The sequence below is a fragment of the Protomyctophum parallelum genome (assembly GCF_964188405.1).
Source record: "Protomyctophum parallelum genome assembly, chromosome: 23".
NCBI classification, from domain to species: Eukaryota; Metazoa; Chordata; class Actinopteri; order Myctophiformes; family Myctophidae; genus Protomyctophum; species Protomyctophum parallelum.
In genome coordinates, this window is record NC_139715.1 from 12,101,111 (window position 1) to 12,113,080 (window position 11,970).

Consider the following 11,970-nt stretch of genomic DNA (forward strand, 5'->3'; position numbering starts at 1 on the left):
ACGTCTGGCCGATCTGTGGCCATCGATCGATCGACTTCTCTGTGCTCTACTGCAGTGTCTGGACGCTGTACCACATGGCATGCGCTGTGGCTGCATGGAGGATTCGGATGTGTTATGAAGTATATAGTATAAGACAATAACTTATTTAACTGTATTTGTTTAGGTAGTAAAACAAAAAACAAGAATCAAGATGTCTCAATTACAAGCGAGGTTCTTTACAGGGGACAAAAGGTAATGATCGACTTCTAAAATGTACATAATAGTGTTGTTGCTAGCCCCAGTTAGGGCTAATAGCGAGAACCTGTATCTGCTAAAAAGAAAAGTATGCTTATTTAGTCCAGATTATGTGCTTTTTTAAATGTAGCCCAATGTCTGAGTGGCTAATAAAACGTTTATTAATTATAACTATACCCTGTGAAACCACTGCACTCCATCAATACAGAACCTGTGCTTTAATGTTTGTGCTCAGCATTGATTGATTGAAGTATGTATTAACAGTTTGCAGAATTACAGTACATTTCAACTCAAGCACAACTCAATACAAAGACTTAACTGTGAGTGGACGACCCAATAAAGCACTACACTTGTTTACAAGAGGGTCCACCTTGTTCAATTCACCATAACCTTTTGAGATACAAATAAACACTTCTATATAGCCATAGGGGGGGGGGGGGGGGATACTAAGCAGACAAATACTTATTTTAATGCAAGAGGTTTACTAACCATAACAACCCACCACCACCCTACAGGTATGCTGTTGATGACGTCCCATTCTCCATCCCAGCTGCTTCTGAGGTCCTGGATCTCAGCAATGTCATCAACAAGCTGCTGGAAGCAAAGAATGGTAAACGTTACCTACTATTATACAGCTACATTATGAAGAAACACATGGGAGTTTCTCTTCAGAAACTATAACCTAGGAATCCGATGTTGGCATCAATTTGATTTCCCTCGTAACCCTGTCGTGTGTGTGTGTGTGTGTGTGTGTGTGGTTCCAACAGCCTCTCACGGCCAGGTGGAGTTTGACTTCCTGGTCAGGGGGCAGTTCCTTCGAACATCGCTGGCCATTCACATGGACACAGAAGGCATCTCAACGGTATGAAACCATAAATGCCTTTCCACGAACGGCTACCATTTACTGTGCTGGTCGTTCTCTAAGGAACGCAAGTGATGCATGGTGTGTTTGTAGCTAGTGTGGTAGCAGGGTTGTGTGTTCAGTTCGATAACATACTGTTAGATCTAAGGGTTCATACTTTTTTTTACCGACAAAAACTACATAAAAACTAAATAAAAACTATGTCATGATGATGACTAAAACTATGACGAAATATACTGTCAATTTTGTCAACAAATAAAAACTAGACTAAAATGTTAGGAAGGGACTAGTGGATTCAGTATTTAGTCATTTTACACTTGGTTGCATGCTGAAAATAGCCGATCTACAAGCTCACAACTCGTCGCAGTGCGACGCGTTGTGAGCTTCTAGATCTGCTATTTTCAGCAAGTGTAAAAACAGTCATTACGTTGGCATTAGCCTCGGAAACCCAGACGTTTTTATTTCCAGGGAGGGAAAAAAAAGTCTGGGTCCGAGTCCACTTCAATCCGGCATAGAGTAGCGCAAACGTCGCTCACTGCTGATTTCGGATTGTCTGCATCTTTGTTAAATTAACGCACACACACACACACACACACACACTCTCTCTCTGTCGCTCTAATTAATCAGTCTCATGTCGCGCAGCTGTGTCTAGATTCTCCCGGCGGATCCGGCCGGGAGCTGCCTATGCCATAGAAAGCATAGGTGGATCCCAGGCTACGTTGGCATCAACACCCACCAAAATAAATTTTAGTCGACTAAATCAACTGTAGATTTAGTCGACTAAAACTAGACTAACAATAAGACATTCCAGGTGACTAAAATGTAACTAAAACTAAATGAATACTATGACTAAAACTAAAATCTAAATTTGCTGCCAAAATCAACACTGCTGCGTGCGTGCATGTGTGTGTGTGTGCATTCCAGGAAGACGTGGTGGAGATAGAGTATGTGGAACGAGTGACAGCCCCCGAGCCAGAGGAGTGCATGATGCATGATGACTGGATCAGCTCAGTAACAGCAGACTCCGAATGGTAAGACGGTTGTTGTGTGGCCAACTATCCTCCCTTACTTTACCGAATGGTAAGACAGTTGTTGTGTTGCACGGTTGTACCCAGTGGCCCAACTATCCTCCCTTACTGTAAGACAGTTGTTGTGTTGTTGTACCCAGTGGCCCAACTATCCTCCCTTACTGTAAGACAGTTGTTGTGTTGTTGTACCCGGTGGCCAACTATCCTCCCTTACCTTTCACCAAATCTCTTTGCCAAAAATAACCGATCTACAAGCATCACATTGCGAGCTCGACTGTACCCAGAATAGGGATTCTGGGGTACTCGTGATTAATAAACTTGTATTATTTTCTTTTATTCTCATTGAACTTTTAATGCATGCTATTTAATGACCTCATCCATTAAGGAAAGGATGCCAAATAAGCCTGCTGGCTTCTTCCTTTTCTTGCGCAATAACTTGTTTTCCTTAGATATGTATTATTTGTTTCTATTCTGCATTACTATGTGCTAATAAACTAAACTAATATGTATTCTGCAGGATCCTGACGGGCTCCTATGACAAGACGGCTAGAATCTGGTCACTGGAAGGCAAGGCGGTGATGACAGTGGCTGGACACACAGACGTGGTCAAAGATGTAGCCTGGGTCAAGAGAGGTGAGGGAAGCACCACAAGGGAATTCTTTTATTATTACCGGAGGTCACCCAAAACTGAAAATCACAAATTTATGGCTGATTGTGTTAAGAAAAATAAGTAACACACTTCCCCCATATGGTCTCCCGTCAAAGCAGTTCTGCATCATCCCCAATGGGCATCAGCTCAGTTCATGTCAAATTGCACACTCTTTCTCAACTGCGTTACGCTGGCACAGTTCCACACATTCTATACTTGGGAACTGTCCAGTTCTTCTGGCTGCTGAACGGCAGAGTAGAGTGCCTTGCTCAAAGCACACCGGTCTTTGACGGGAGGAGATTTTACCAGCCATTCTGGGATTTCAACCATCCTGCAAAATATCCATATTCAGTCTTGTACAACTACTACATAATGCTGATGTCACCTTTGAATTGTGCGAGCTGAAATGGACCACGATTGTGCATTCTGAGAGACGTTTTCTTATTTTTTGCTCCATCCAGATGGTCTGACTTCAGTGCTGCTGACGGCCTCTCTGGACCAGACTGTCATTCTGTGGGAGTGGAACTCGGAGAGGAACAAAGTGAAGGCCAGACACTGCTGTAGGGGACACGCGGCCAGTGTGGACACCATCGCCGCAGACCCCACTGGGACAAAGGTGTGTGTGTGTGTGTGTGCGTGTGTGTGTGTGTGTGTGCGGAAATGAGTCGGAACCATAGACTGTAAAAAATATGGAGAAAGCGTTCGCCGGGTCTAACATGAACGTAAAATGAAGCCTGTAATAATATGGTAATTCCTGATGTAAGTCGCCATCTTTCTAGATCCGTTTGGTACCAGCTGGCCATTGGCTGGCTCCGTTTTGGACCAGCTGGCCATTGGCTGCCCAGACAACGAGGCGGGACTTCCCCCCTTCTTCTCCGTTGGTTTTTATTTTGACTCGAGTGGGAGGGGAATCCCGATCATAGACTGTAACGGTAGCCACGCCCCTCAGAACATACGCGATGGTCTTTTTTCTTTATGGTCATTTTTTTTATTAATGGGACCATAATTTTCCAAAAAGAATATTATGACATTAGAAATGAGACTTTAAACTAGTGACTGGAAGAAGAAAGTATTCATGACCATGTTTATTAAGGTAATACAGTCTAGGTGAAGTTGGGCCAAAATACATGGGCCTCTATGGAGCTATGGGGCTTTTTGGGTCCAGTCCAGCGCCACAACAGGCCATTATATGAACTACCGATTTCAAATGAGGCTTCACGAAATATCTGGCTGACTGCCCCCCTGGTCGGAACGCACAGTGCTTGGAAGGGTGGTAGAAAACGCAGAAGTCTCCAACTCTGGACAACCGACCGGTATGCTGGTCTTCCATCCAACCAAGACGTTAACTCATTTAGACCTGAGCTCGATTCTATAAAATTTCTGAAAAACCTGTGTTTCTAGGTCAGTGGTGCTCAAACTATTTCATGTCAAGGACCCCAAAAATCATATGTATTTGGCCCCCGAATCCTCTCTCAAAATATGTTGTTCCAGGGACTCTCCCCACTTGAGTTAAAAACGTTCACTCTGTAACAATATATATATTCAAAGATTTGCAACCCACATTTTCACGATTTTTCCAAAATAGACCTACAAGCTCGTAGCACGGCACTCGGTGCCGTGAGCTGAGCTCTATTCAATAGCTAAAGTATAACATAATGCTTTAAAACACCAAAAGGGGTTCCCGCCCCAAAACGGGTTAAATGCATTTACCTAGTGGTAGGATGGGAAACCAGCAGTACCAGGTGTTTTTCGATGACGAGTTGCGATCTTCTGGGCTGAAGGAACCATTGCACCCACTTGCATTTGCTCCTCTCAAACATCACCGCCGGGCGTCCGTCCCACTAACTTCTGTCCGTTTGTGGTGCTTCCTTTTTAGTTCTGCAGCGGCTCGTGGGACAAGATGGTGAAGCTCTGGTCTGCAGGTATGTGGAGGACATGCTTTGAAAACTCTTAACCCATTTTGGGGAGGGAACCCCTTTTGGTGTTTTAAAGCATTATGTTATGCTTTAGCTGTTGAAAAATTGCAGATCTACAAGCTCATAGAGCGGCACTCAGTGCCTCGCTATGAGCTTGTAGGTCTGCTATTTTTGAAAGAATCGTGAAAATGTGCCTCAAATCTTTAAATATATATTCTTTCAGAGTTTCAGTTTTTAACTCAAATCTTTGCTTCTGGGGGATCCCTGGAACAACATATGTTTTTGGGGGGTCGGCGGCCAAATGCAGATATTTCTTGGGGGTCCTTGACATGAAAATGTTTCAGAAAACTGTCAGGAAATTTGGAAGGCATATTGAGAACCACTGATATAGAAACATGAGGTTTTTCAGATTTATTTTTATACATGCATACAAAAGACATTTATTTTTTTAATTTCGACGTCAGGCCAAAATTGGTTAAGGCAATACTTAACCCATTGCCGGAGGAGTAACCCTGTCTGATAATAATAATCGCTCCACTAACCCATCCCTTCCCTGTCCTGCCAGTCCCCACGGAGGAAGAGGATGAGATTGAGGAGTCCGCCAACAGACCCAGGAAGAAACAGAAGACCGAGCAGCTGGGCCTCACCAGGGTCAGTGGTTCAAAACGTCCCCATCATTTGAGCTTCCACGTCTGAAACAAAAATTGTCACTTTCTTTTTTCTTTTTCCTTTTTCTTTCTTTCTTTCTTCTTTTTGTGGCTGACAGATTATGACAGTAGGGGTACAGAAGGAAGGAAAGATAGATATATAGATGATATAAAGATGAATAAATCACTGAGACAAATAGTAAATACATATTACATTTAAATACGCCATAATCATTCAGATTTAGGACATATAGGTGAATTGAGTATTTTACCTATTAATTTAATTTGATGAATCAGCAAAGGTGCAGAAAAACAGTGTTTCTCATTTATCTTGGCCACTACAAATGCCCATCACTGTCCGTCCATCCATCTTCAACCGCTTATCCGTAGTGGGGGGGGGGGGGGGGGGGGGGGGGGGTCTCCCTCCCAGTGGGACGTGCGTCGAGGACCTCCCTTAGGGAGACTGTAAACCTGCGACGTGACAATGACGAAGATTGTGATTCTGACTGGGGAAAGTACTAGCGAGCATAATGTGTTCCACTATTTTGTCTTATTTTTTTTCTTTTTTAAGACGCCCCTGATGACACTGTCTGGACACAGCGAGGCGGTGTCCTCCCTCCTGTGGTGTGACGGCGACGAGCTGTGCACTGCATCCTGGGACCACACCATCCGCGTGTGGGACGTGGAGTCCGGAGTGGTGAAGAGCACACTGGTGAGACAAGACAAGAGACTTGGAACAGGCAGTCCTTAAAAAGCCATTCTGACCTGAGATCAGATTCTAAAAATGTCTTCTACATCCTGACAGTTTTCTGAAAAAGCTATGTTTCTATGTCAGTCGTTCTTCGATTTATCAAAAATAGCAGACTTACAAGCTCGTAGCGTGCCACCGAGTGGCGCGCTACGAGCTTGTAGATCTGCTATTTTTCAATAGCTAAAGCATAACATAATGCTAACACCAAAAGGGGTTCCTGCCCAAAATGGGTTAAGTATTATGTTATACTTTAGCTATTGAAAAATAGCTCTGCAAGCTAGAACTTGTAGGTCTGCTGTTGAAAAAGGGTGAAAAATGTGGTCGCAAATCTTTGAATATACTGTATATTCTTTCAGAGAGAACGTTTTTAACTCGAATCTTTGCTTCTGGGGCATCCCTGGAACAACATCTTTTTTTTGGGGGGGGTCGGCAGCCAAATGCAGATATTTTTTGGGGGTCCTTGACATGAAAATGTTTCAGAAAACTGTCAGAAGGAAGGCATTTGTAGAATCGTCCTCGGGGTCGGAATGGGTTAACGTACGCGTATTGGCACTCTTCCTCTCAGACGAAAAAAGAAACTAAAGATTATGCCTCATTTTGTGGTCCACTGTTGATGTCGCTCCTCCAACACGGTGGGCATCGAACCCACATGCCCGAACAATCCTCTTCAAGGTTCCTTGCGTTTCCTCCTCCTCCACAGACGGGCAGTAAGGCGTTCAACTGCATCTCCTATTCCCCCGTGGGCCGGCGGCTGGCCTCGGGCAGCACCGACAGACACATCCGACTGTGGGACCCGCGGAGCAAAGGTATAGTAGTCATCATCCCCACGTCACGCCACATCCACGTCCCCTTCAGACCAGTGTTTTGTTTTTGGCAGCAAATTTCCATTTTAGTTTTAGTCATAGTCTCTTGAATAGTTTTCATTTAGTTTCAGTCACCCGGAATGTTTTAGTGTTGGTCTAGTTTTTGTCGACTAAATATAGGATTTTTGTCAAATGTATGTAAAATGTATTTTGGCTTGATGCCGTCGTCATGACTGGTTTTACACTTGCTGAAACTAGCCGATCTACAAGTTCACAACGCGTTGCACTGCAACGCGTTGTGTGCTTGTAGATCGGCTATTTTCAGCATGCAACCAAGTGTAAAATGACATACTTTATCTCTTGTCCACTAGTCCCTTCCGCCCTGAAGAAGGCAACCTGTTTGTCGACACGTTGGTAAAATAAAACGTTTTTTGACATCGGGACTACGAGTTTGTGCGACCTCTCCTTTCATTTTTAAAACATTTCAGTCTTGTTTTTATTTGTCGACGAAATTGTCAGTATATTTAGTCTTTGTTTTAGTCATCGTAGCTTAGTTAGTCATTTAGTTTCCATTTAGTTTTTGTCAGTGAAAAAAGGTAGTCGACGAACATTTTTCGTCTAAATGTTTTAGTCGACAAAAACAACACTGTCTTCAGAAGTGCTTTTCTTTAGGTGTGCTGGTAGATGAGCCGTGACGAACATTCAACTCACTCATGTGTTGTCTTCGCTCTGTCCTCTCTCTGTCCTCTCTGCTCCCTCCAGACGGTTCGCTGGTTCTGCTGAACCTGACCTCCCACACAGGCTGGGTCACGGCCGTGAAGTGGGCGCCATCCCACGAGCACCAGCTGGTCTCGGGTTCCCTCGACAACATCGTTAAACTGTGGGACACCAGAAGGTCTGTCGTAACTATTGAGCACGAGTACTACCCAATACATTTTGGGCGGGAACCCCTTTTGGTGTTTTAAGGATTATGTTATGCTTTAGCTGTTGAAGAATAGCAGATCTACAAGCTCATAGGTACGAGCTTGTAAGTCTTCCTGTAGGTCAGATGGTGGTCTGTGGCCAATTACATGTAATTTTTGGGGTCCTTGAAATATTGAGAACCATAGAAACATACTGTAGGTATTTCCGAAAACTGTCAGGATTTAGAAGACAGAAGACGGTTCATTGAAGCTTCTTCTATAGTTGTAAAGGTTTTTGGATAAGGGCATCAACCAAAACCAAAAGTCCTGTATAATGCCCAACTTTTCAATGATCAGACATTAACAACATCAGCAAGTGGCCACTCGGCTGGCCGTTACTAGGGCATTCACTTGTAGTCATTTTTAATAGTTGCCTAGTTTATTAGTAGACTAGTTGTTTAACTACCTATTATGTAAAAAAAAAAAAAGGCATTGAGGCCTACAAAATCAGGAAAAAAGAAAGAAAAATAAACTTATCAACTAGTACCAACAAGGTCGACTAGTTGACTAGTTTCTTAATGCCCTAGCAGTTACTGAGCGTCTTGTAATAATGACGAGTATTATTTGTTAGTATTTAAGTTGCTTTATCGCATGACTGAATGCACAGCAAGCGACTAAAGTTAGATTATTATTATTATGACTAAAATGGATTGGATTATAATAAAGCATCTTCATCGCTCATGGAGACGCTAAACTGAACGGCTTTGTGTTCCAGCTGCAAAGCTCCTCTGTACGACTTGGCCGCTCATGAAGACAAAGTGTTCTGTGTGGACTGGACGGAGAGCGGGGTAAGAACACGCTTTAATAAACATTCCGGTGTTTTAAGCATTATGTTGTACTTTAGCAGATCTACAAGCTCCTACGAGCTTGTACTGTAGGTCTGCTATTTTTTTTTTATCGTGAAAATGTGGCACAAATCACAAATCTTTGAATATATATTCTTTCAGAGCGAACGTTTTTAACTCTTATCTTTGCTTCTGGGAGGGTTCCTGAAACAACATATTTTCAGATGGTGGGGTCTGCGGCCAAATACATATAATTCTGGGGGTCCTTGACATGAAATAGTTTGAGAACCACTCACATAGAAACATGGGTTTAGAAGGCATTTGTAGAATCGTCCTCAGGTCTAAACGGGTTAATAAACATTTCAGGTATATAGCCTGAGTCAGTACATCAATTCAATATTCAATTCAATATTAATGTCACAATTGTTAAATGGTGCATATATATATTATACCCAGAGATTAAAATGGGGTGCATTTTGCATCCCAAAACACAGTTTATAGTTAAGGGACGCAATACAACAACCTCTTCATCCACGGGATGCACTACTGTACTCAGCATGTACAGTAAAAATAATACATATAGCCAAAATAATATGAAATATGTAGAGCATTTTCTTTATTGCTAGCTTTAATTATAATAATCATTTATTCATCCTTTTTCTACAAGAAGATAACCACATTATTACCGTATACAATTAAATGCTGCAAGTGGGACTCATCTAAAAGACCATCCCTGCATCCCGGGACTCATTACATTGAAAACCTATTTACGTCACTGTATACCGTAACCGTATAGTGACTTTAGCCAAGGCACTTTACAATGTGCAATACATTCACCCCTTCAACAAACATACACACACACCAATGACGGGGGAAGCCATGCAAGGCACCGAAGTGCTCACCGGGAAACGTTTTGGGGTTCAGCGTCTTGCTCAGGGGACACTTTGACAACAACACAACGGGTAGGGGAGCCAGGGATCGAACCGGGGAACTATACCTCCTCTGAGCCACTGCCGCTCTCCCTGAATTCCCTCAGCCTCATTTGTGTTTTGTGTTTTCAGATGATGCTGAGTGGCGGAGCGGATAACAAACTGTACACCTACAAGTACTCGGAGTGCGTGACCGACGCCGGAGCATAGTGGACCACGACTGCAACAGAACCGCCCCACCACACTTTCATCACACGGGCACAACGGATTTAGCAGTGGTTCTCAAACATTTTAATTTCAAGGACCTCCGTAACTCTGCAACTGTACACATGGCCCCGTAAAGGGTCCATTTGGTTCCATTTGTACACAGTTGCAGACCTGTAAGTGTCTATTTGGACCCTACTTTGAGAACCACTCGGATATGGACATTGAGGATTCTGAAACCATGCAGTGATTGACATAAAGAATAAAGCAACAGCATTTTATTTTTATTTTTTTGTTTTATAGTCACATTTTATGCTTTTGTTAGTTTTTCCCACTGTTTTCTTCCCCTCATGATGGGTTCTGGTAATTGTTTTCTTATATGCTGTGTCTCTCTTTGTATTCCTGTGAAATGGCTTGCCTGAGATAAACCCCATGAAAGAAAGTTGACCTGGGCTGTTTCTTCAACTTTGTGCTGCAGTATCCTAGTACAGGGGTTCTCAACGTTTTTGGTTGGGGACCCCCGGAAATGCTTTGGCAATTCAGCCATTCAGTTGCAAAAAAAAGGAAAATACTTTGGGGACCCCCCAAAATAATTTGGTGACCCCCCACCCCCCACACTTCACGGCCGTGACCCAGCCTGTGTGGGAGGTCAGGTTCAGCATAGCCTGACCTAAGCAGAGACATTTCTGGTCTAGAGGGGCGGGTCGCGCCTCAGAAATGCGCACACCCTGATTGGATCTCATCGATCTGTCCGTCACCCCCGGCCCCTCCTCTCCCCCCTAGTGCAGCGCTACGTCACATCATTTAGAGCGACGCCCACCCGGAAGGGTTGACTCCCACTTTTAGACTGGTTCAGCCCACGGCTTTTTCCAGGCTTTCATCTTTCGCGCAGACGAAATGAAAGCCTGGGTATCGAGGCTAGGTTCAGCAGAACCAGCGAACTGTTTGGAGGGAGCAGAGAGGACAGAAATGGGACATACTGCAACATGAACTTTTAGTACTTTAAGTTACTGTAGTACATTTCGATGCCGATACTTTTGTACTTTCACTCAAGTACATTTTCAATTCCGTACTTTTACTTGCAACGAAGTAGTTCTAAATTGCAGTATTGGTACTTTTACTTAAGTAAAACAATTTAGTACTTTTTCCACCACTGCCCTCACCCAGGTGATCACCCCTCGGTCAGTGACGGTACCATTAGGTTAAGACCAGGGCCACACAATCCTCCGCTCCCAAACTACTCTGCCAGGACTGGGAGGTAGACGGGTGATGTCATGCCGTACTTTTTATTTGTGCTTTTTCTATTCACTTGGTCACTTGGTTGACAGAATAAGATGCGAAAACATCGCGGAAAAAAGTTATGGCCATTTTTGTATACCACACCATATAGACAACCAATATATAGGGCAACATTTCCCAAATTGTATCATGCTTTAAGTAGCATGTGACAATAGTGACTAGGGGGTTTTCATGATTCTGAATCCAGTGTTGGCAAAATATTACTTTAACACTAATATACTACTTATTACTTATTACTTTAAAAAAAAGTAATAAAGTTACACTACTTATTACTTCCTGGGAAAAGTAACTAGTTACTTATTACTTTACTTATTACTTTTTTCTCTCGCCCCCAGTAATTGCATATTTTGTCCCCAAAAGTCTTACTTTGCATTTTCAACATTAGCAGTCCCCCCTCCCCTATTCTGCACTGTGTTTATTTAACTCATGATGATGGATCCATTTGTACACATAGATTAGAAGTAGATTTCGACGTGGAATATAGCTATAATGTTCATCTCGTCTTGATCACGGACATACTCAAAATAATGCGAATACTTCCAAGTATTGAATGTTATAACGCTTTGTTGTGCCGGTGTTTCTGTCTCCTCCACCTCCTCCATTGTTAGTTTATTTACATCTCTTCTCTCTAACAGTGCAGTCTAACGAGTTACACACAGTAGTTTTGGTTGTTGTTCCGTGTTCCGGACGGTTTAAGGCCCGCCCTTCTGCATCCGATACTTCACACATACGTACCGACGAGTGTGCATCGTTTCCGTATCCGCTCTAGAGTCTAGATCTAGAGCGGATCAGCAGTCTGCAAAGCAACTTGACTTCAACCCAGTCTACCATTATAAATAAACACTCAAACCCACAGTTCCACCAAGGCTCGTGAAAATAGTAATAATATTACTTTTGAAAA

The 11,970-nt window shown here is 43.1% G+C and overlaps 1 protein-coding gene across 1 annotated transcript; it reads left to right on the forward strand.

Annotated features, from left to right (window-relative positions):
- Nucleotides 1-63: 63 nt before the first annotated feature.
- Nucleotides 64-10,215, forward strand: wdr12 (WD repeat domain 12). The gene is made up of 13 exons (XM_083758788.1): nucleotides 64-231; nucleotides 750-844; nucleotides 1,002-1,096; nucleotides 2,021-2,127; nucleotides 2,642-2,757; nucleotides 3,235-3,389; nucleotides 4,650-4,695; nucleotides 5,255-5,340; nucleotides 5,908-6,048; nucleotides 6,788-6,893; nucleotides 7,653-7,785; nucleotides 8,568-8,640; nucleotides 9,699-10,215. The coding sequence occupies exons 1-13, from the start codon at nucleotides 191-193 to the stop codon at nucleotides 9,774-9,776; spliced, it is 1,272 nt and encodes a 423-aa protein (XP_083614914.1). The 5' UTR covers nucleotides 64-190; the 3' UTR covers nucleotides 9,777-10,215.
- Nucleotides 10,216-11,970: the final 1,755 nt, after the last annotated feature.